We start from the raw sequence: 26,016 nt of genomic DNA on the forward strand, positions 1-26,016 counted from the left end.
TTCAATAAATACATATGAATAACATAATTACATAATTTGGGTAAGTTTTCATTCTTCATAAAGCCTCAGACTAACCACCCATGCAATCTTTCAGGGCAATGTACTGAGGGCTGTTGAATGTCAAGGTAGTGATATTCACTCCCAGTGCCACATTGATTTCAGAGTTGATCCTGTGCTCGTTACTATTTGTGTGGGCTGTCTTCTGTGGTAGTTTCCTCCCGCCTCCTAAAAACATCAATCAAATCAAATTGTATTTGTCACATACGCATACATACAGAGTACGACATGCAGATGAAATGCTTTTTGCATCTGTCCAGTATTCAAACATAAGGAATGCAATTAAGGATAAAAATATAAATGTACAGACTTCCCGAAATATCTAGTAGTAACAAACTGGGTTATAGCAGTTTATTATTTAGGACCCCTTGAGTCACTTTATCACCTGTTTACATGGCTTTTTCTCAGTCCCTGATAAACAGAATTCAGGCAAATGTCCTGGATCAGTTCATGGCTCATATTCTAAGGAAGTATACACTGTCACCACTGTGTGAATTCCGAATACATTTCTGTATATGGATTTGTTTTAAACGTAACTTCTTCAGATGTTTTCTGTGCAGTCAGCATTGTAGTTCAATTTAATGAACTACTTGGACACAGAAGGTATTCTTGCATAAAGTACTTGAAGACTCCATATCCAGAATCACCTTAGGATCAGTGTAAAAATCCAGGGTCAGGATAGAAATGATCTTATGGGATTCTAAAGTCCCATTTTAATTGCTTAAAACTGTTATGTGTAGACCTAGCTAAGACATGTGACATAATGCAGTATAGGAAGCCAGACTTCTTGGTTTGGTGGACCATGATACATGATAGTCATAGGGCAGAGTTGTGAGACAAACCACAGCAGAAACATTCTTTGTTAATTAATGAATTTATATTACCTCACAAACCACAGTAGACACAATCTATATTTGAAGTTTTTTTTAAATCAGTCATTTGTCTTTTCTAAATTGCAAACAAATAGACTACATAAAGACAAGGTGATTATTTGAGACGTTACAACATGGTAATACAGTACCATTTTCAATATTAATATTATTCAGTACTCCAGATGTTTGGTTTATGGATTCATGTACTCAATTCCCAAGAGTTTATCATACATACTATATGAGTTTATAATACGTCATACGTAGTTGTATCCTTCTTCTTCAAAGCCCCTTTAAAAAGATGGGGAAAAAAACACTAGTGGAAGGCACTTAATGTGCAGTCTGTTGTTTAAGTAGACAAAAAAATATTTACAGTCGACAGATTCAAACACACAATATTTGTTGTAGACCAATGTGGCAATTTAATATGAAAATAGTGAGGTTATCCCCAAAGGTCCTCTCAGAACACACAGAAATAAATGTAATCCTTGGCCCTACCATTATGGAGAATCTGTATTTTATACAAAATCGGCAACAATCAATGGATTGAATACACTGGACTCTCTTGCACCAAGACTCAATAGTCACCTCATGTACAGTATAGTGCTGCAAGGCCAGATCTACTTGAAACCCTGTAGAAGAGTGGAGGTTATAACAGTAAACGGGGGACTAAATCTGAAATGGGATGTTTATAAAGCATATATGAGTATCATGACCAGGTGTGCACAAGCATTTCAGTAGTCTGGCTCTTCATTACAGGGCTACTCCTACAGTCAGTATAATTTGGGGTTGGAGGACCACCAACTGTCGAAAACTTTACTAACCTTCACATTGTGTCAAGCTTGTTGTGGTACTGCAGTTAACACAGATTGTAAATATTGTGAATAACTGGTGAAGTGATGTTGGCTACCAAACTGAAACAGCTGTTTTTCAGCTTGCTTCATGAAATGCTTACTTAGTCAGTGTAGTTGAATTTGAAAACAAATTCCACAAGGGGGCAGCACATAGACACATAATACGCAAACATTACACCTCATTCATCTCTCTGGGACTTCCAGTGATTACTGCAGACCTTAAAAGATTTTAATATTTCCACGTTGTCCTCTGATAGTGAGTTTGATGAAAACACGACTTTACAGCCCTCTGTATAAACTTACAAAGGATACAGAAATGATGACCTACACCACAGGTCTCCACCCTTAGTGTGAAGTACACATTGTCATGTATATTAATGTTTGCTGCAAAAACATTCTCTTTAACTCAAGATTGGCTGTTAATTAGCTGAACACTTTGCAATAAAGGTAGCATACAAGGAAGTTTCTACCCAGTATAAACATTTGCAGAAATGTTTCCCATCATACCATCTGTCATTACAAAGAAGAATATTGTATTCAGGAATCCATGTAAAGTATTAGGGTAATAGACACGTCTAAAGCTTTATCTGTTGTTACCAGTTGTGATGGAAGATAACAGTGTGTCCATGACACACCTTATCAATACCAGTTCTGTCTCATCAACATGTGCACTCTTTTACATACAGTAGAAACAATTTCCTTCCTTGTTTTAGTTCACAGAAGGAAGCATAAAAATATCAGCACTGCTTTGCGCTTCATGACCGATGACTTTACAAGGGTGAGTCTAACCTGCCATGTTATGCTGTATATTATTAAAACCTTATAAATGTCCACATAGTTAAAAACAAATGTGCTCTTTAATTGCAAATGTATTTAAGTATTGCAGTGGTATCAGATCTTAAATTTAAGGTGCACACAGACAATAGACAATATGAAAAAATGGAATTACGATGACATTTATCATACATTTGGAAATGATTAATGAATTCGTTCACTTAAAAAAGTCAAATAAAATATTATAAAATACAACAAAAGGTATATATGACAAATGTTAAATTAAACATACCTGCTATGTGTTGCATACATTAAACAAATATCACACAGTAAGTGTGATGTAAATGAAACAATATTAACCTTTTTTTAATGTAAACTTTAAAAATGTAATTAATTTTTTTTTTCATTTTTAAACTTTAATTTTTTTAATAGCTAAGCCCAAGTGTTCTAAACCAGTACAGTTCTTAAAAGCTCAAAATATTTATCTGCATGTTTTAAATGTCCTAATCCTTCACATTTTACATGTCTGAAGGCTAAAGTGACCTGTTCCTGAAAAATGTTAATAAATTATTTTCTTAATTAATTATTAAGTTAAATAAAATGATAAAGTTTTATTAAAAACTTCTATGATAAATATTGTAAAGGATCTCAACCATCCCAACAATGGACTCTTTTCTTTGTTGCGTTCACCCTAATTGCGTACCCCTAATTGTATTCCCTTTATTCCTTTTATGCATAAATACCTGACAGATGCAAAAAGAATTTCACTGCATGTTGTACACTGTATGCATGTGTATGTGACAAATAAAATGTGATTTGATTTGAGTTGACATTGAAATGTATAATTTATTCATGAGCAACACAGATGAAAAAAAGACATGCATGTTTCAACACCTTTTTCACTTCCCTAACCTCGATTATCTAATGTCCATCTAACATGCCACAAATAATTGATGTCTCTGTATTTCTCCCTCATGCACACATACATGCACACAGATGCATGCACACACATGCACAAACATGTACACACATGCACACACATGTACGTACACATGCACACACAAACACTCACATGCACTCACACGCACACATGCACACATGGACTCAACCACAAACACTTGTTGACTTCATTTTTCCAGCTAATGCCAACTCACCATTATTAAATAAATACAATGAATAAATAAATAAATAATGTAATAAAACAATTACACTTAATGCAAAATAAAAAATATACTGAATATAGTCAAATTCATCAAGTATTTCCTGTTATAAAATTTTAAATAAATATATTATAATAAAATAGCCTGTAACCTAATTTATTTTACTAGTCCAGTCAATGTTTTACTTATTTCTGGACAAATGGACAAACAGTTTTGTATAGCATAAAGTTTAAGTGCTACAACATTTTATTTAGATGATGTTCATGCAAGTGAGGTGATAAAGAGCAGTTTGTTTTAATATAATTTCTACATTTCTTTTTTGCAGTTATAAAACGACAATGACAGCCAACAGTCTGAACACTGCTTTGAATGACAGCACAGCATCAAACACAACAAATAAAACTCAGGATTCCCTTTGCATGTCAGAGGTGCTAGTCCACCCTTTTTTCATTGTTTCTTACTCAACAGTCTGCCTTGTATGTTTGGCATTGAACACCATCACTATGCGAGTGTATTACTGCACCAGTCTAAGATTTCAGTCCAGTGTCACTGTCTACCTAAAGAACCTGGCTGCAGCTGACTTCTTCCTCTGCCTTGTTTTGCCTTTGCGCATTGCCAACTATACTAACAAATCAACAGCTATGCAACACATTTACTGCAATTTTGGGGCTGCAGGCTTCTATCTCAACATGTATGCCAGCATTCTCTTCATGGATTACATTGCTGCAAACAGGTAGCTAAACATGAAAAGTCTTGTGCAAAGGTCTGCATGTAGGACAATAACACCATATTTACTTATATATATTCATATTTACTTTACTGAGAGAAATGTCTCTATAGTGCAATATATAAAAAAAAACACCACAGTTAAAGTAACCACTATCATTCTTTCTTTAGGTACCTTAAGATTGCCTATCCATTAAAGACTCATGTGCTGCAAACAGCTCGTGCTGCACGATGTATCTCCATTATAACATGGACTTTCTTATCTACAATGGCTTTAATTTACATTGTAGTGTTTCTGAGCACATCCTGGGGAGCTGCTCCCAAACCGAATGTCATCGGCTGTGAGTCCTTACACACCCATCAAGTCAGCACGGTATACAAGGTCATCCACTGCGTTTCTGCACTCATCTTCACCTTTGTGTTGCTGTCCCTGATTCTGTTCTATTGGAGCACAGTGCGAAGGCTTCATTATGCCACCGTGCAGACCCAAAGGAACCACCATAAACTGAACAGGTCTAAGCGCAACATGCTAGTGCTTGTGGTGGTGTTCTGCGTATGCTTTGTGCCCTACCACCTAGTGAGGCTCCCATATGCCTTCCTAAAGCCTCTGCTACAAGGATGTGGTACTTCAGCCAAGTCATTTTACATTATAAAGGAAGTCACAGTTCTGCTTTCAGTGCTCAATGCATGCATGGATCCATTAATATATTTTGTCTTTTGCAAGGGATTCCGGGACCAATTAGGCATCAGAAATTTACAAGTGTGCACTAATCTGATGTTGAGCGAATTCCAAAGAGATACAAGAAAACAAAGAAACACAGAGACAGGGGAATCTCATGTTACAGTAAGACGTGAAAGTGTCAATCCACTCAACACTCATAGTACTCAACAGTGTCAGCTAGAACTGCAAACTTTGAGGTCATAAATTAAAAATAACAATGGTATTCAGCAGTAACCATAGAGATATATTCACCAAAACATAATAAATATTTACTGCCTGTGAATGATAAAGATATTTGATGATTACTTTTTATGTAACAGACTGTATTATGTACAGTGCTATTAAAGTCAGGTAGATAAATAATTATGACTGTGTACACCACCACAGCAGATTATAAAGCAGTCAAGATGTGATCATTGTGTAGGTGTAAATAGTTTCATGGTCAGTTGTCAAAAGACCAATCAGAGAGATTCAATATCAACATCAGGCATGGCCAAATTTGGTATTTTTTTGAAAAGAAAGAATGTACTGTTGAGCTCAGCAATGCCAAAAGGCCTTGAGGACCACAGAAAACAACCAAAGTGAATGATTGCAAATAATTATTCCTTGGTGTTGAAAAACAGCTTCACAATATTTTGGCACTCTTACTTTAGTGGGACTTTGGGTAGTCGTATATATATCTATATACTGATGTATATACTGATGACAGAAGGATCAGTTGTAAAGAGCTATAATGGCCCAAATCATACAGTGAAAGCAACCCAAGAGCTTCTTAAGGCAAATGTTCTTAAATGGCTGTCAAACTGAAGACAAAACCAAAGGCAGAAAGACCCACAAACAAGCACCGAAACAGTTAAAATTTGTTTTAAAACACCTGAAATAAAGTTAAAACTCAACACTATAGCCACATATTGATTGCTCTACTTAAATCCATTGTAGTGGTGTATAGAGGCAAAATTACAAATATTGTGTCACTATCCAAATACTTATGAACTCTGTATATAAACCATGACCGTGTTGTTTCTGTGTTTAATGTTATGTAATGTAATGTAACAGTATTATATATATATATATATATATATATATATATATATATATATATATATATATATATATATATAATGAGTCACATTACTGAAAATAAAATGAATAATTTTATTTATGTGAAATTTAGAGTAATAGAGGGAACAAGCCAATAAACGCGGTGCTTTCCCCAGGCAGCTCTGACAGAATTTAATGAACTTAATTTCAATTTCATCTTCCTTCATTTTCTGTATCTCCTGAGCACTGTATGTTTTTGACAAACGGACCAAGCTTGTAAAACATCTTACATGAAGTGTCAAAATGCTTTTGACAAAACGCAGGCTATATGCTGATTTTCTGTTCCTGAGCTTTAAGTGATGAAGTTGTGGTTTTCTTACCGAGAATTGGAAAGTTTCAGAAACGTCACCGCACCACACAGTTTAGATAACGCCCTCTTTTGCGCTGTAGAAATGTAATTTGTGTCAGGCAGCAGACTTACTTTAGAAACTATAAAGGAAGTGGTGTATAACAACATGCTTGCTGCTGATGAAGAGCAATTGAACATGCGGTGAGTCTCTTTTTACACAATGTCTGTTTGTTTTCCTGCTTGAGATCTTTCAGTTATACTGTAATGCAAATGTTGCTTCCACTATTCACTAACAAAATATCTTGAGTGCTTATTATTACACATGGGGTATATAAAGGGAAATAAAAGTGTCTCAAATAAACAGAATCCTATTTGAAAATGTTTTAATTTTGTCTCATTCTAACAAACTAATGTTTTCTAATCTTGAAATATATATACAGTCATCAAATTGTAGATGTACAGGAATGATATAGACTGCTTTATATTTTTGTCTACATTAATGCGGAAGTAAAAGTGGGACTGGGGAAATCACATGGCACTGAAATGGAGAATTGTATTTTTGTACAGGATTTTTTTCTGATCACAGAGAGTATTTTTCTTTGTGCTTGCTTGTTGTGTGTGTCATTTACTGGTAGGCTAAAGATTTTTCTGTCTATTACATATTTTTAACAAATCGTGAATAGATTCAAATATATGCCAAATATGAACAATTACATGTTTGTGAAAAGATAAATTACACAATATACTGTACCTTTCTGTTCATAATACTGTTGATCTTTGTCAACAAAAAAACGCTTTTTTAAATTGATTATTTATTATTTTTATTATATATTATTTATTATTTTTTATTATATAATTATAATTTTTTATTATTTGAATTATATAATCCTGGCAAATTGGTAGAAAATAAATGTAAGTTTTGTTATAAGTTTTGACTAGGTATTGTAGCAGTTTTTCAAATAAAACAGTGACCTTAAAAGAATTTAATCAAACAGATGTAGTTTAGAAGACTGTTTAGTGAGAATCTGACAAAAGCCATAAGGGTAAAAGTAAAAAGCATGTCAATCAGGCTAGAAACACTTTCAAAAATCAAGTTACACCAAATCATACCAGCAAAATGCCTCAGACAGCATAATAAATCCACTGTAATATTTGATTAATAAAAGTATTACATCTGTGAAATCTTTGTCTTTGCAGCTTCCGTTCGATTTATCAGCAGACAGGATAACATGTCTGCTTTGCTAGACAGCTTTGTATCACTTCCTTCCATAAGTCTGGATCACCTTTGCTCAGATTCATTTGTCTGAGTACTGTTAAGGTACAAGCTTACAACAAAGAAAGTCTACAGGCAACACTTTCTCAAGATTGTTTGTTATGACATCAGCCCATCCAACACAGTGGATAAATTGTGATACAATCTAAGTTTTTTCTAAAACACCTCTTTCAAAAATGGAGCATACAGCAGATCCCATTATGAAGGCTGAGAACTGTGTGGTAAATGACAAGATGGTGCCATTTGCCACATTCTACATCATTATCTTCTTGATAGGCATGGCTGGCAGCCTGGTGGCACTCTGGGCATTTATACACAGTAGAAACGTCAAGAAGTGCATGAATGTCTACCTGATCAACCTTCTGACATCTGACTTCTTGCTGACATTGGCACTGCCAGTAAAGATCGCTAAAGACTTTGGTGTGGAATCCCAGAGACTAACAATTTTCCACTGTCAAGTCAGTTCACCACTCATCTACATCAACATGTATGCCTCCATCATATTTCTGGCTTTTGTCAGCGTACAACGTTATCTTCAGATTACCCAGAGCTCCAAGCTGTTCCGTCTACAGGAGGTTGGCTTTGCCCTGGTCATGTCGGCTGTAGTCTGGGTTCTGGTGCTCTTCATCAATGTCCCTAACATGGCTATCCCAATCAAGGACAAGATTTCTAACAGCACTTTAATAACATGTAAAGACATTAAGCAGGATGTTGGAAAACACTGGCACACACTCTCTGTTTTTCTGGGCATGGCAATTTTCCTGAATGCCTCTGTTGCTGTGCTTTTGTCCAATGGCCTTGTACTTAAGCAGTTTTGGGGCAAACGTGGAGGAGACCCTCAGGAACAGGCCAGTGCTCACCATGCATCTGTCAATATCGCCATGGTGACAGTGGCTTACGTTGTCTGTTTTGTGCCATATCATGCAGTTCGAATGCCTTATACGTTTACACAGAATGAGATAATCACTGACTGTGGTGTTAGGAAGCACTTATTCCTAGCCAAAGAGTCCACTTTGCTTCTTGCCATCCTAAACCTGTGCTTTGACCCAGTGCTGTATTTTTTTTTCTGCCCCTCATTTAGACACCAGATCACACAGGTTTTTACTAAAAGGAGAAGGGTAGAAAGAAATCCAGAATCTGTCCTAGATTAAAAGCTACAACTGCAGTTAGTTTCATAATCTTGAAGAATAGATATGAGACATCTATTTTTCATAATCTTGAAGAATAGATGTCAGACAAAATTACAATAATAAAAAAAAAAAAACATGTGAAACCAGATGCTGAACAGAATGTAAGGGTCTAAAAAAACCCTTTCAATACACCGATGCCAGATAAGGGAAGTAGTGTATTCTCTCACATAAATCAGAAATCTCTACCAAAAAAATACCTAAGTAAGTAAATGACAGAATTTTGTATGTAATTAATTTTTTTTATAATTTATAAAAGGTACAATGCTGCTTTCAAAGTATTGAAGACCAAAATTAAATGAGAAAATCTTGTTTATAGCATTGCACTATAAGTAAATTCTTTTCAACAAGTCTACATATTAATATTTCTGTTAATATATACAGGTTTTGCAGTTTATTTTGCACAGATGGAATTAGTTACTCACATTATGCACAATTAAATAATCCTGAGATTTCACAGTTTTATAAGAAATTAAAATACTTGAAGACTATGAAAAGAATGAAAAGAAATGAAAGTAATTCCTGCTTTGCTGATTATTTGTTTTTGGAATAGGCTCTGTCAAACACTGAATTCTAATAAGACCAAGTGATGCTAGGAATGTATTTATTGTTTTTAGTCTGCCATTTATTTTAACCAATTACCAAGAAAGTCACCACTTTTCTAGAATATGAGCACTGAATAGCGCACACAGGGAAAAGCCCTGATATGACTCATGTTTCAGACTGGTTTTAATGACACATATAATGTTTTCACTTTTACATTTAAAAACTGCACCTAATTTATAAGTCTTGTATATTTACCTTCGATCTTTACTCCTCTTTATTTTGCTTTACTCTTTATCTAATATTTTCCAGTAAAAAGTACCACAGAAGAAACAGTCAGCAAACTGTCATTCAGATCCCTGTCTATGAATCATGCCTTGACTCATACCTTAGAAGTCTGACAAATGTTAACACCTACTGTTTATTTCTCATCACTCCATGTCTAGACATGGTCGGTTGGTCAAAAATGCCAAAGGGTTATTTTATCTATAACATGGGTTTTCCCATTTCATATGATGAAGTCTTTTCCATTTTTGAAAAAGATACTGTAAGGAATGATATAAAGAAAGTAAAAATAAAAGCATTTTACAAGGCTAAATAAAGGCTTTTAAAATGAAAAACATTTTTTAAGGTTTACTTTACAATCTGCTTATTAAATCAAAGGTAAAACATTGAACGTTAGTGTTGTGTTTAGACCAATCGATTCCACCAATCATTCTTGCAAGACCAGATGATTTGTCTAAAATACACAACATTTTAATAATTATGTGGTAGACTGATGCTAATGCTATTTTACTAAAGGTATTTTGCTGACACTCTAAATAAATAATGAAGTTACTGATTAGCACAAAAATAGTGCTTTAAGTTTGACCTTTATAATAAGGATTTAATTCTAACAGCACAACACAGACCTTTAGACCTTTAGCCAGCCATTGTTATTAAAATATATTAGAAATCAGCAGCTTTGTGGTCTGATATGGTCATGAAAGTACACTTCCTGTTTTCAGTTACTTTTACTACAGTAAATGTCAACGGAAACTGAAAAATATCTGCGTGAAATTGATGTGTGATTTTAAGTGTTAAATTTCTTATTAATTTTATTCTAAATTTAAATGAACTGTAAATACAGGACCCAGTAAGTCTAACCTTATATATGTGTGATGTGTGTCCCAAAATGTAGGTGCCAGCAATAACTGCCAGCTATAAAATAGTGCTAATAAATTAAAAAAAAGAATAATTTGTTTGATTATTTATATAAAAGCCTAAAAAACATATATGAAAGACATAATAATAATAATAATAATAATAATAATAATAATAATAATAATAATAATAATAATAATAATCTTATTACTGGCATAAGTTACATTTCTTACCCTAAAATTGTCTGCCTTGAATTTAGGTGCACTTACATTTATGACATACTGGTTGAATAAGTACACAATAACCCTAAAACTCTGTTGGGAAAAACACAGAAGCACAAACTTGTCATACCAATCTGAATTTTTTATGGAATTGGGACTGTGCATTACTCTCTGGAATCCCTCTGAACCACTGTGTCACACAACAAATTCACACAAAATATGTCACACAAAATATTCAGTGAGAATGGCTTTCATAGGCAAAAGCTGCAAGATACCTCCATCTTATAACAAACATGTTTGTCTCTTGCTGCACAGACTTCAAGAAATTGATCATGCATAAAAATTGATTACACATTTTTAAAAACTCAGATGAAAAATGTCTTTGTCCTGCAGAGAAAACACAAATATATATTTGGTTATGGCAAGAAATGTGAACAGAAGCTCAGTACAAACTGATAGACTGTTAAAATTGCAGAAAATCACCCCATGGTCATATTAATTTATTCTCTTCAATATTTCTGTACAAAGGCTTGAACAGCTGCTAGACAATAGGTCTAAGTCGGGTATGTCTCATTTGTCTTGGTTTAAATGCATAGCCTATAATTCTCTCTGTAAAACAATAAACGTGATATTTATGGTTCCCACAAAAGCCTATGATGTAGAAGTGAAATGACTTCTACACCAAAACCCAATTAGAATTAAGGTCAGAGCAAACGAACGCAGAAACTCAACCCTGTAACCTGGAGACGAGGAGAAACCGACCAGAGTGTAACTCAACTCCGAGCTGACATTTTACCGTCTCACTGTATCTCTAAACAATCATCTAGAGAAAACATGTAGCCTGTTATTTATTGATTATTTTTTTACTATAGGTAAGTTGCATGCTTTGCTTACGTTCATGCGCAGGACTCCAGGATGCCGTTCATTTAATGTGTGTGTGATTCCGCGCATGATGCCAAGCAGGCAAAAGAAAGTGGTGTTCTCTATAGCTGGTGTGCTTAGTTTCGCCTGTGTGCTGATTGTAGCTGCGGCTATGGGAGGTAGGAACTGGGTGAAGGGGACTGTGCTTTGCAAAACAGGCGCTCAGCTGGTTAATGCCACTGGATCTGAGCTGGACAAATTCATCGGGAGCTTAAACTACGGCCTCTTTCATGGCCAGTGGCTGAAACAGTGCGGACTGGGGGGAAGACCTTTCTCCTTCTCGTGTGAGTAACCTAAGGAGCTATGTCAGTCTGTCGGCATTAGACAGATACATACAACGTTACTGTCATTGCATAGGTACACAGTAACGATGCAGTCTGGCATCTACCAGAAGTGCAGATGTATATATATATGCATGCAACATGCAAAACATATATATATATATATATATATATATATATATATATATATATATATATATATATATATATATATATATATATATATATATATATATATATTTAAACATATGTACAGTAAATAAATATAAAGGCTATAGCAATGCAGAGATTTGTTCACTCGGGATAAAATACACAGATAATAATGGAAATAAGTAGCACAGATCAGTGCTGAACCAGTGCTGTAAATGTAAGGTCACTTTTTATTCTCCCTCTCATTCTTAGAACTGGGTTCTTTTTAATTCTGGGACTACGAACAAGCCTCCAGAATTTTTTAACGTTTGGGTTTAAGTGGCTTGTTACGGCTCTTCTCTAAATGAGTGTGCATGGAGTTAATACTAAATCTATAAAATTACACCTTCTGTTCCAGCAGTAGGGAATCACTTCCAGCAGCAGGGAATTCATTATAGTGGGTGAACAAAAAAAAAACGCATCCTTTTAAGCTGTCAGACATAATCCAAATAAGCAAACTAAAATCTTGTTAAATAGAAGTTGGCCACCTTGTTGTCCAGGATTGTACGGTTTACATGGCAAAAGGAGCCCAAAATTGGAAAAAAACAAACAAACAAAAAAACAATAAAGTTTAAATAAAGTTTATAGTTTGATCTTTGAATATAATGATATTTTGTCATTCATACTTTATAGTTTTTCCTGACCTGGTGGATGTGATCCCAGCTACTCTGCATGTGAGCGTCATCATCTTCTGTGCAGTGCTCATCCTCTTCTCATCTGTGTGTTCTGCCTTCTTCATGTACAATGCCTTTGGAAATCCATATGAGACACTGCATGGACCTCTTGGCCTTTACTTGTGGAACCTGATCAGCTGTGAGCACACACACACACACAAATAAGTTTTGTAATCTGAATGCCTCGATTTATCTGTTATTGTATTATGTCCCGTTTGCTAACCCCTGCGTGCACAAAGACACAAAAACACACAGATACTTCACTACAAGGTTTCTTTTGAAATTCGTCAATGTGAATCTGAGCCACTATAATCTATTTTTCCATTCCCCAAAACTTGTTTTGTGACCCTTTTAGAGAGGCTTGGGATTGTCTTGCTTAATAAATAAATAAAAGCATGGAAATATGCACTCTGTCCAGCTGGCCGACCCGTCTCTAGTATCAAATGTCTCTGTGAATCATATGCTGATGGACAGTAGCATTACAATGACCTGTATGACCCATCACCTATTCCTGATAAGAATTAAGTCTGTCTGGAAAGCAAATTAGATTGGATATGTTATAGAGTATACGAATGACATATTATATTATACCAGTATACTTTATATAATTAAAAGCAACAAGATTCATTAAAAGGATTTGTGAAATCCAATTGCAAAATTCCATTAACCACAAATGTTGTCCCTTTGTGCAGGTCTCTGCAGCTGTCTCATCTTAATACTCTATGTGTCTGAGGTCAAACTGCATCACCTATCTGAGAAGATTGCTAACTACAAAGAGAGCACTTTTGCCTACAAGACATACACTGAAGCATTCGACCATTCTTTCTGGCTCATATTCATAGTTTTCCTAGTGCATGGCCTTAACATCCTTCTGATCCGTCTAGCAGGTATCCAGTTTCCCTTCCAGGAGGCCAAAGAGTCAGATGCCAACACTGGTGCAGCAGATCTCATGTACTGACCAGCTCTGTTGTCCAATAACCACCCCCTGGATGTGACATCCTACCACGGCTATTAGTGCTCCTCAATTAACGTCTCACATCTTGCACCATCCGTTGTTCTGATTTGTTTACAGCTGAATAGATGCCACATCTGAGCCTTTTAGTTGCTTCTTTTTACTTTCAGAAGAGGAACAAACTTGGAAATGGTCCTGGCTGTGTGTGTGAGAGATGAGCCTTATCTCATTGTATGGAGGCAAGTAGAGGGACCCAGTCTTTCAGCTGGGCTCCTGATTACGCATTCGGTTAACTGCCATCACAATTAAGCCTCAGTATTTTAAATACCTGTTGAAATGCAAAAAATGGGCTGACTCAGCTTTGTTTTGTCAGCATGGAAACTATTTATTTTTCCATAGTACATTCATCTTTTAAATGATTAAGATTACACTAAACAATGGATAATTTATTAGTTATGTTTTTTATTTGTATACAATGAGTGTATATACCCATTCATAGATGTGCCAATGATCCTATGAATAGAATTCAATATAAGAAAGGTTATCTGTAACCTTGTTAAAGCAGTTTCATAATAAAAGAAAGGAAAGACATTTTATTTTAGAAATTTTATTCATATGTATACTGGTTATCACAAAGAAAGCAAAGGGAGTTGTTAGTGTTCATGGTCAAAGTGAACTTTAAAAATGGAATTAAGCTATTTCAATGTCACATTGGAATTCCAAACTGTATAGTGTACTAGCAATGATTCAAGCTATGACAAATAGCAATGAAAAAAAAAAAACAGCGGAAACAGTGGCAGTGCTCTGGTTTTGAAAACCCCAAACAGTTCATGTTAATGACTCAAACAAAGAAAAGACTGATTAAAATCTAAAACAAATAAATTGTTGTTACTGTGATAGTAATAAACTCAGTTTCTGTTTTAGTGTTTTATGTAATGCATGTTATGTACATTGACAACATTTTTATTTTCTGCTTGGTACCAATTTATGTAAATGTTTCTTTCCAGTTTTAGCTTGTATCTTCTTTGTATTTATTACATTGATTTTACTGTAAAGAAAATGTCACTACCTCTCATCTTAATGAATAAAAAAAGTCAATAAAATACAACCATTTTCCTTCAGGTTTATTGAAAAACAAAATGCATACAGACATCATGTGGTAGCTCTCTAGCATCCTCTTTTGGACATTTATTTTAGTGTCAAATTACTGTACAAACATTCAACTGGTTTCTAACAGTATCATTAACATTACACGTACCAATAATACAGGTAAGCTGTCTAAATACAGATGCTATTTCATTTAAAACCAATTCACAGACAACACTGTAAAGCTGACAGTGTTTTCACTTTATCTGCAATTGATTTATATCATTATTTAAAAAATCTTGCAAAATCACATACCTGATGTGTGTAAATACAATTAACATTTAAGATTGAAAAATATGATTTTCAAATTACTGACAACATAGTGTGGGTTTAAATCATGTATACATTATTCACATCAGAGCGTGTCCATAATAGATTGGATAATGGAACATCTGCTTTACTGTGAAGGTCTTGAAACTACTTTAAATAAAGCTCTCCACCCACTATCAGAAGAAAGGAGTGTGATGCTGAATGAAGTTGCGTACACTTCCACTTGCCTCAGTTTGTCTTATACAGATTAAAAGAAGGTGATTTTTGACAGGTTAGAACTTTAGTTCAGGTATGTTTGCAAGAAGTAAGATAAAAAAACTACAACATCAGCCTTTCACGAAACATGGAGATAAGAACAAGGTAGGATTTTTTGGTTAGCTACAGTACAGTATGTTTGGCTTATATAGTATATATATTTACATTGTTTATATATTTATATATATATATAAACATAAAAGATTCACAATCATAATAGAAAATATACACAATTAAGGTTTATGTAACAATGACAATTAAGATTTATGTAACAATGTAATATATTATGTAAAATAATATCATACCATATCGAAAATTAGGTTTATTTTTCACATTGAATAGTCATGTTTATATATTGTACACAATTAAATTCAACTCTAGCTATCTTGGTGTTTATATAAATATGCCCTAGAAAAATATATTCAGCTTTTGTTTTTTTATTATGTTTTTTTTTTCATTCCTATCACATCACCACAAATTGTCTCAAATCTAAATTAAATGATCTTTCACCTTTTGCAGAACTATAGACTAAAATGTCTTTTTTGGAAAGTAGCGAATGTATAACCTTCTTTACAATGTAAAACAAAAGTTAAGCAACTGATCCAATGTTATTATAGAATCTTTGTTATTAATGAATATAGTTATTCTATATTCTCTTATACATTTTGCAAAAAAATAATATTATGATTGGCTTATTTTGAGAAAATTAAAAAAGTTGCCTCTTGATGTCCGTAATCACATCTCAGGTTTATTTTAGCTGTATACTGTAAACATACTAGTGTATGTCAATAAATTAGAATGTCCTGGAATAGTTAATTTATTTCAATAATTCAACTCAAATAGTGAAACTTGTGTATTATATAAATTCAGTACACACAGACTGAAGTAGTTTAAGTCTTTGGTTCTTTTAATTGTGATGATTTTGGCTCACATTTAACAAAAACTCACCAATTCAATCTCAAAAAATTAGAATACAATTAAAAGTACCAAAGACTTAATCTTACTTCATCTTCATATGTACTGAATTTATATAATACACGAGTTTCACGATGTGAGTTAAATTACTGAAATAAATGAACTTTTCCACTACATTCTAACTTATTGAGATGCACCTGTAATACTAACACTTTAAACGCAGAATAAACTAAGATGATGTTGCCACAAGATGGCGCCTTTGAGCTGTTGTACTGTTTCACATCGCGCACCAACATCTCACAAGTAACGGGGAACACGTTGATTCTTTAAAAATAACGGAAGGCAAATGCTAACTCACTCAATTAACGCGTATTTTCTTGTCTCTCTTATTGAAAGTCTATCAAACCACCTCTGTGGTGTGTAGAGAGACCTTTATCAGGCAGGATAAACGTAATTTATACTTGTTCAGGGTAAAGAATTAGTTACAGAGCTTTGGACTCGACTCTCGAGTCACCAAGACGGTAACTAAAGAACGTATGTATACGTTTTGGAGTCGATTCCCAGACCATTCAACTCGGGTGAAACCGGAAGATGGCGTCACCTGGGATGACGTCACCGTTAATATTAGAAACGAGAAGTATGGATGGTTTCTGCGAGTCAGATAATTTCACTCAATTCACAATAACAGCGGACACATGTCTAGTTGCTCCTCTACTCCATTTCTGCAGAAGTGTCAGGCCTAATTTAAGTGGAAGTGTAATTTGAGGTGAAAAAGCCCTGTTTCAATATCCCGTCAATACTCAAAGATTTCTTTGAACACCATTTATTCAAGTGAATCAAATTCAATTCAAGTTTATTTGTATGGCACTTTTTACAAATGGACATTGTCTCAAAGCAGCTTTACAGAACAGAAACATAGAACAAAAGGTTGATATAAAGAATAATATAAAGATTAATATAATACAAAAATTCAAGATTATTAGAGATGTTTAACTGTGTATGTATTTATGCCCAATGAGCAAGTCTGAGGTGACTCGGGTGACTCCCTTAAATGGTTAAAGGAAGAAACCTTGAGAGAAACCAGACTCAAAGGGGAACCTCATCCTCATTGATCAAGTTTACCTGGATACTTGCAGACCTGAGCATAAGAATAGCTATATGCTGTAATCATAAACACTATGCTGCTCACATTGAACATCCCTTCAATACACCTTTTTACACTTGTTTGCTTAGGTTTGACAATAAAAAATGCTTTGAACATTTGAAGAATAATAATATTAATAATCCCACTATCCCCAATTACCCAGATCTTGCCCATTAAAAGCTTAAATCTACATATGGATTCATGTAAAGCTACTTTATGGCTATGTCTATTAAAAGTACTATATGAATACAAACTGAATCAAAACTATTAAAGCAGTCTGTGTACCTTAGTAAGCAGTCATGGTTGCGTAACAGGTATACGGATGCAGTTTCCTTTAAATCTCTCTTCCTCCTGGAGAAAAATAAGCTCAGGCCTATTTCAGCAACAATGGCCTCACTGAAACATTTATGGGGTGCTTTCTGTACTTGCAACAGTATAGCAGGTGATGCTGAATGCATGTGTGGTATGTCTGTCATCTGCAGATGGAAAACGGGCTGGAGAAGGCAAATGACAAGAACACAGACCTGGATGACATTCTGAGTAAGATAGCAGAGCTGGAAAAATGGAGGGAAATTTTTGACACTCGAGGGTGAGAAGTCTGTTGTGGCATTATTATTAATGGATTAAGCTGCAACTTTCATACGTATACTTTGACGTATTTCTTATTTTGTTCTCATGTTTGATCTTATAGCTTGGAACTACACAAGTGTTTAGAAAAAGTAAGTCTATCATTTTAATTGCCTTTATTAAATGTCAGCTAATGTAAAGCACATTTTTGCCCAGGTGTCAATGTGTAGTTGAGTTTTGTTTATGTAGAACATGATAACCTGAGACCTGAGCACTAAGGTAACTCCATATCTTTTGTGTCTGACCAGAGGGATGCAGTGTGAACATTAATGTGTGTGAGCATAAGTGCGTGTGTGTGAGTGAGTTCTGCTCTCCCTAACCTGATATCCTCTGTAAAAACCTGGGGCCACTGCAAGAGGTCTAGACGTGACTGCTCTGGCTTGTCAGCTGTTTTCTTCATCCTTGTCAGACCAATTCATGGAGTTTAGAGTGAATATTGGCACAACTGCCAGATGCATGTTGCCTCTGAAATGGAAGATTATAAGCAGCTGTTCCAGAGCATCAACAAACTGCAACCCTCCAGGCTTGGATACATTGAACTGCTTCAAGAGGAGGTGAAGAGAAACCAGGATGTGAGTGATGTGCTGACGAAACAGGAAATATTTACTAATGTCATGGAATGGGTGCTTTGTTTGTGCCTGGATTTATTTTTGGATTTTATGCCATTATGCAAGATCTCTGTGGAAGTTACAAACTCTCTGAGGTGATTTGAGAGAGGGAGTCTGTGAGAGAAAGCAGGAGAGAGAGCAGAGCAGAATTCCCTGTCATGGTGTATATCCTATTCCAAATTTAATCCATTGGTTCTGTGTATACAAGGCAGTAATCTTACTTTAGCTATATTCTATGTGAACATGTTTCCCTATTGTATTCCTATTCCAACTTTTTTTCCTATTCATTTCTTTCTTCTGACTCATGTAGAGACCTCCTGAGAGGTTTAAAGTTGAGGAAGAACCCAAGGGTGTTTCTCAATCTCCTTCAGCCCATTCATTCCACAGCGATGCCAACTCCCTGATGGTGCCCTACTCCATCCCTCATGCGCTAGTCATCTCTCCCACTCTGGGTGGACATCCAGTTTCACCAGACCTTGCCATGGTGAGTTAGAAAAAAAATTACTTTACTTAGTGCTAGTAGGTCTGTCTGTGTCAGTGTCTTACAGCAAAATTCTTTGATTCAGTAATGTACTTTCACTCAGAGAGAATTTTGCAATACACTCAAGTACATTGACTATATTAGTTTTGAATTGAAACTCAAAAGCACAAACATTGCAGTGCTCAACAAGACTTTAAAAACTATGCTACATTCTGTATGATGCTGTTTTATATTATGTGCCTGTCTGACTTTGTTCCTCATACAGAGTCTGAGGAAGATTTTATTTGGAAACACACTGCACATCTTCAATTATGAGTGGAAGAAATCCTTCTTTAAGTTTCGGGAGCCGTATTCAAACCTAAGCTATGCTTTGGAGGCAGAAAGAGTGAGTGCTATTATACAATGTCTCTATCAAATGGAAATTTAATAAATATCTGTGATCTTGTATTCCGGTCTCAAGCCATGGAAATGGGCAAGTTCTAATCAGTTGCAACCATATATTGCATTTGTATTACTACATGCTGTATTGTATTAGTAAATATCAGTATATACAGAATTTATATTGATCGCTAGTGTTTGTGATGTAAATTAGCAAACATCAAGGAGCATTAACTCCATACTGTAATTATCGACACTCTATTAAAGTATAATGCATAAATCAAGCAATGCATGCAACTGTTGATATTTTAAGCATAAACAGATGTTATATTGTCAAACCTAACCAGTTGTTTTCTAAGGAATGTTGTTTTTGTCCAAGCCACTCATTTTAAAATGATCTGCTGATTTTTTAAAGTAAATATTTGGTGCTGCCTTCCTTGAAATGAATAACAGCATCAAGGTTTAACAGAATTGGAGACTGTGGATGTACTGTATAGTTTAATCTATTATCTGGTAGGAAGACTGTGTGTAAAGTGAATCATTACTCATTCAGTGCTTTCAGATGATCTTAACTACTTATTCAATATATGTGTGTAAGAATAGGCAGAAGGTTATCTATTGTACAGAGATGGAATGTCAGACTATTTCCATGTTCTTGTAATTAATCACATAACTCAGCTTGTGATATACGTATTGTACATGAAGAAGAATTGCACATTTAAGTGATAAAAGCCTCAGTTGTGAGAAGTAGGTTAACTCTTGTTCAGTGAGATTAATCAGTCTAACCCTGCTGCCTGTTAATGTCACTGTTTATGCTAGATGTGATTGAAAACCTTTTCTGAATAACTTACCTAAAGATTGGTGGCTTATTTCAGCCCAGGGGGTCTAGATGTGGTTTCTGTTTCTTATTTCTATAGGGAAAGAATCAGAATCAATCAAAATCAGAATAGTTTCTTAATCCCCAGGGGGAAATTAGGTTCATTACCACAGCTCTATGTCACCAAAACAAGAATACAAAAATAGAGACTTTACATAGATACATTAAGATAATATTTACAAAAAATCAAAAAATATAAATAAAAGGAGGATTTAAATAGCTATATATATATATGATATTGTAGGACCAGCAGTATTTAAATGCATTATATTGGTCAGGGATCAGTGACAGTTAATCATGAATAATTTGAACCACATGGTACCATGAACAAAAAAACAGACTGTGGTGTAAATAGAATTTCTATATGCAGATTTATTTGAATTTAAGTCTCTCAAGAAACCTTTAGATATTAAAGAAAAATATCCTTTTTCAGAATTGTGTCAATGTGTAAAAGTGAATAAAAGTAGTTTGTAGTAGCAAATATTAATAGACTTACTAACTGTGTATGCTATACTCTGTCTGCATGATTTTTGCTAGGCTAGGGCTACAAGAATAATTCACCCCGAATGACTTATATACTTATATACTTATATTAATCACTGACATTGAAAATTAATTTTATTATGTTCCTTTTTAGTCCCAAATTCTTTCTGCAAAATGCTGGTTTATTTTCATTTTTGTTAACACTTTCCTATGTAATTTACAATGCATTTCAACTGCCTGCTGAAAGTGGCAATAAGCCCTCACTTCATATCTACCTAAAGAGAGCAGTTTAGAATGATTAATCATTTAGTCTGTCCAGCTTTCTCACCTCCTCATTTGTACACTCTGTTTAAAAGGTTCAGGCTCCAACAATTTTACATTCATGCATAACTCAGTGTAACTGTGTTGTATTGCTGCAGTGCGTCCTGAAAGCCTGATATTTCCTCTGTGTTTACTGACTACCTAAAACAATGGAGGGTAAAATGGTCTGTTGCGCACATTTGCACACATGCACATTATGAAGTTGTGTAGTGTACTTAGTTCTGTGTTGTATTTAGCTCTGCATTTTATGTAGCACCGTGGTCCTGGAGGAACGATGTTTTATTTCAGTGTATACTGCATCAGCTATATACAGTTGAAATGACAATAATAGCTTCTTGACTTTTTGACTTGACTTGACTTGACCGTCCCTATGACTATAGTTATAAATGTGTGCTATAAATGATGTTACATTTTATAGCATGCTGAACCCTTCATTTTGCAGGGGGGAGCCCGTGCCATTCAGATGGCAGTTCAGGCCCATGTTATCAAATACCTTCTTTTCACACAGCCATTGAATTTAGAGAGCAGTGGAATAGAAAGGTGAGGAAAGAGTCTGTCTTTAGTTCTGTTCTTAGTTTTGTGATCTAAATTATACAGTGAAAGAAATTATTAATCATAGCTCGTTCTTGTTTGCTGTATGTTTCAGGCTGGTGGAAGTTGGGGAGAAAGAGCAGGAGAGGGCTTTGGCTGCTGCATTGGCTGATATTTTATGGACAGCTGGTGATGAGCGTACTGCCACCATCTCCTTGGTTACACCAGATCGCTGTTTCACCCCCCACCTGGACTACAAACTGGACAACTTCACAGAGAGGGTACTCTTTACCATGTGGTGTCCAGTGTCACTTTCTCAAACCACATACAGTATGGCATCTGATTCACACGCTATATCCAAACTATACTGTAAGAGATGACATATTTAGGTAAACCTTGAGTTTGTTTGGGTCTTTTATTATAGCTGCAGCTTTTCACCTTTAAAGAGAAAGAAGATGTGACAAAATTTATATATGAACATATTCATTGTGTAAGTATTTAAGGACACATTTTATACACATTTTTGCTAAATTAATTAATGGATATGTTATTTGTTTGCTGTCTATATAAATTATATAGAGCACATCTCTATTTGTATTCTATCAGTTCAGTAAGGAGGAAAGTCATGGAGTCATCCTCTTTCTGTACAGCTTGATCTTCTCAAGGTCAATTATTAGGTAAGTTATAAGACAATAATCAACAACAGGTTTGAGTGACGTGACCGGTTATGAAGCAGATTAACTGAAGAGCAAAAATACATACACATACTGTACATGCATTGTAAGTATTTTTACCTTAGTATTAATGAAAATACTAGATAAATGTCCCTCTATTTCTATCACTCATTTTTTTCATTAGTTATATGTGATGTTATAGAATGTTCCTGATATAATTTGCTATAACATCTATAAACATCATTCTGCAGCTTGTCATGCTACAGAACAACAGAACAAAAGATTCACCAAAAACAAATGTTCATCACAAGTCCATGTGCTCCATGTATATTTGTCACGAAAAAAAAACCCGCTAATACTCTATATTGCAACTTTATTGTCAGCTGAGCTGTTATGGAAATTAATCATCTTCTGACTAATCGGTAGGAAGTAAGAACAACTGTGATAAATGACCTTTCATAAATGCCTTCGAAAGTATAATTAAGAACACACCCCTCCCTCTAAATTACCCTAGATTGCAAGAAGACCTGGATTTCAGCACGACTCATCTCTTACAATTTGGCTTAGGCAACTTTGTTTGTCGCCAGGTAAGAAAATGATATCTCTGTTTGACAAATGTTTCATCGTTTGACATATTTTTGTGATATTTATACTGTCATTTTTAGGATGTTTTAGCTTAAACAGGAAATTTCATCATCTTAATGACAGAAACTTTTGACGTTTACATTTACAGCATTTGGCAGACACCCTTATACAGAGCGACATACAAAAGTGCATTTAAGTCTCTATCATTGAATACATTAACTCTGGTTTACTAGGTTACAGACTTAAGATATCATGAGCCTACAGTAAAACACTGTTCGAAGTTTTTTTATTAATATACACACATACAACATACAACGGAGAAAGTACTAGTTCAAGTATTTCAGGAAGCGGTAGGTCTCCAATCGTTGTTTGAAGATAGCCAGTGACCCCCAGGGGAAGTTCATTCCACCACCTCAGTGCCAGAACAGAATAGAGTCCTGCTTTATATCTATTCTCACCCTGATAGATGGTAGGATCAGCTGAGCAGTGCCGGAAGCTCTGAGGGTGCGAGGTGCAGTGTGAGGGCTTTGAGGTAAGAGGGAGCTGGTCAATTTTTGGCTTTGTAGTTTTTTTAATCTGATGCGTGCAGCTACTGGAAGCCAATGGAGGAGCACAGCAGAGGTGTGGGATGTGAGAACTTAGGATGAAAAAAAGACATGTAGCTGCATTTTGGATCAGTTGCAGAGGACGAATTAGGTAGGCCTGCCAGCAGTGAGTTGCAGTAGTCTAGTCTTGAGATGACAAGAGACTGAACAAATACCTGAGCAGCCTGTGTGGACAAAAATGGCAGAATTCTTCTAATGTTGTAGATAATGAACCTACATGAGCGTATCACATTAGCAACATGCGAGGAAAAGGACAGTTGTTCAACCATGGTTACCCCAAGATTGCGAGCAGTGACTGAAGAGGAGATCAGATCGTTATTCAGGGAAATTGCATAATGATCTGATGTCCCCTTCAGTCACAGCATGTTGACTTAGTAAATGTTACTCTGCCATTGAATACCTCCAAATGATTGCTAGTGATTAAAACTTAACTATCTGCATTCATTAGGCTCTTTTAAACTTGTTGTTGACCGGCCGTGCCAGTCCTAATGTCTTCAATGGAACGTTGTCATGTGATGAGCATGGCAATGCACTCTACCAACCTCTCCATGGAATTTTGACTCGGAGCAATGTGGGATACCTACACTGGAGCCGAGAGCAAGCAGAACATGCCAGTCTGCCTTCTGTAAGTGCTATGAAGAGCTTGTAGATAAAGGCTGATCATCAAAAGACTGCCAAACCAGTAATTCTGTACATTTTGCCCAAGGTGGGAAGCATGCTGAAGACACCCAAATTGCCTGTCTGGGTTTGCAACATCAACGGCACCTACAGCGTTTTATTTAGTCCAAACCGATCTCTGTTGTCTGATTGGAAGATGGAGCACCTCTTCCAAATCTACTTCTACAATGGACAACCAACCCAAGTCAATACTGCCATGCTCACCATAGGTAACATTGTTCAACCTGTCTGATTTCATTCTTTACATGAGATGGGCACCAGAACATTGAAACCACATTAGTGTCCATGGTTCAAAAGTTTAATGCCTTTGACAAAACTAATCGTTCACAAGATTGGAGAGCAAGGACATAAGGAGAATTAATCCATTTTTTAATCCTTTGTTTCAGACACACATTCCCATCATTGGGAGGCTAAAAGCAGAGATGGTCAAGGAGACCCTGAAAAGAGGTTTCCTTCAGTGGAAATGACCATCAGAACTAAATGGGAGGGGGCGGCAATTGACTGGAATGGAACAGTACCTTTCTTCTGATGTTTAGCTCGCCATTGATCTCGATTTAGGAGTCTTTTTCACATGCATATTAAAACACAGGAACTTTATTTTATTATACTGTCCCCTAATAATGTTCAAATAGTATATGAGCTCACATGAACAATCAATTTACTTATGTAGACAGTTTAGAAACATTGCATTTCTGCCAGATTTGGTTGTTTGATAATAATTTAATTTGAATGTGATTATATTGTTGTAGAATCTGCTAAGGTTTTGTTAAAATACTCAGGGACAAAACTGCTTATCATGATCGTTTGAAATCATTTCAAGCCAATCAAGCTAATTTTAAACTATCCAGAAATAAGTTAAGAAATATTTAAGGAAATTTTGAGATTAGGTCTTAAGCATAAATATCGATGTTATCAAGATATTATCTCCCAAAGACCCAACACATTAATTATAATTGTACTGCATTCTGTTTGCCCTTTAACAATTTACAAAAGCATTTTTAAATGTGAAATTTCACTTACATATAAAAAAACTGCCACAACACAGAGAGACTTTTTTTTTGTATTTAATAATGACAAATAGCTCAGATTAAATCAGCAGGCTAAAAGCTTTGGCCAAGCAAATTTCTTATATGTATATTTGTAATAGATAATTTATTTGTTCAACTTGTTTACTAACTGAGCACCATGCATACACACAGTCACATCTATGACCTATTTTGCATAGGTAACCTGCATTTTTGTGCTCAGTCAAAGGAAACCAAAAGATAACCACTCAAACACTGGGAGAGCATGCACAGAAACTCCAAAAACCTGAGCTCTGGAAAGAACCAGGGATAAGGCAGCAACTCTACCTAATGTAACACTGTGTTGTCTCTCAGGACATCAGATTCTGATTATTAAACATCAAAATATCAATCATTATTAGTCCTGTCCTGCTTGAGCCAACAATTCATAGCTAGCTTTATTGTACATAGTGTGCATAGGCCAAACAGAATTTAGTCA

At 35.2% G+C, this 26,016-nt stretch overlaps 4 protein-coding genes across 4 annotated transcripts; all 4 read left to right on the forward strand.

Moving 5' to 3' along the window:
- The first annotated feature begins 2,428 nt into the window (after window positions 1-2,428).
- LOC113643513 (P2Y purinoceptor 14-like) lies at window positions 2,429-6,232 on the forward strand. The gene is made up of 3 exons (XM_027147798.2): window positions 2,429-2,558; window positions 4,040-4,447; window positions 4,612-6,232. Exons 1-3 carry the CDS (start codon window positions 2,545-2,547, stop codon window positions 5,363-5,365), a joined length of 1,176 nt encoding a protein of 391 aa, XP_027003599.1. The 5' UTR covers window positions 2,429-2,544; the 3' UTR covers window positions 5,366-6,232.
- A 70-nt stretch (window positions 6,233-6,302) lies between these two features.
- gpr171 (G protein-coupled receptor 171) lies at window positions 6,303-10,174 on the forward strand. Its single transcript, XM_027147800.2, has 2 exons — window positions 6,303-6,752; window positions 7,749-10,174. Exon 2 carries the CDS (start codon window positions 8,001-8,003, stop codon window positions 8,973-8,975), a length of 975 nt encoding a protein of 324 aa, XP_027003601.1. The 5' UTR covers window positions 6,303-6,752; window positions 7,749-8,000; the 3' UTR covers window positions 8,976-10,174.
- Window positions 10,175-10,374: 200 nt separating this feature from the next.
- clrn1 (clarin 1) lies at window positions 10,375-15,043 on the forward strand. Its single transcript, XM_027147801.2, has 3 exons — window positions 10,375-12,123; window positions 12,943-13,122; window positions 13,676-15,043. The coding sequence occupies exons 1-3, from the start codon at window positions 11,817-11,819 to the stop codon at window positions 13,939-13,941; spliced, it is 753 nt and encodes a 250-aa protein (XP_027003602.1). The 5' UTR covers window positions 10,375-11,816; the 3' UTR covers window positions 13,942-15,043.
- A 4,118-nt stretch (window positions 15,044-19,161) lies between these two features.
- Window positions 19,162-25,869, forward strand: mindy4b (MINDY family member 4B). The gene is made up of 10 exons (XM_027147760.2): window positions 19,162-19,384; window positions 19,647-19,766; window positions 21,883-21,980; window positions 22,087-22,252; window positions 22,396-22,461; window positions 22,578-22,648; window positions 23,160-23,232; window positions 24,284-24,460; window positions 24,542-24,722; window positions 24,900-25,869. Exons 1-10 carry the CDS (start codon window positions 19,304-19,306, stop codon window positions 25,040-25,042), a joined length of 1,176 nt encoding a protein of 391 aa, XP_027003561.2. The 5' UTR covers window positions 19,162-19,303; the 3' UTR covers window positions 25,043-25,869.
- The last annotated feature ends 147 nt before the right edge of the window (window positions 25,870-26,016 follow it).

The sequence above is a fragment of the Tachysurus fulvidraco genome, chromosome 11 (assembly GCF_022655615.1).
Source record: "Tachysurus fulvidraco isolate hzauxx_2018 chromosome 11, HZAU_PFXX_2.0, whole genome shotgun sequence".
NCBI lineage: Eukaryota > Metazoa > Chordata > Actinopteri > Siluriformes > Bagridae > Tachysurus > Tachysurus fulvidraco.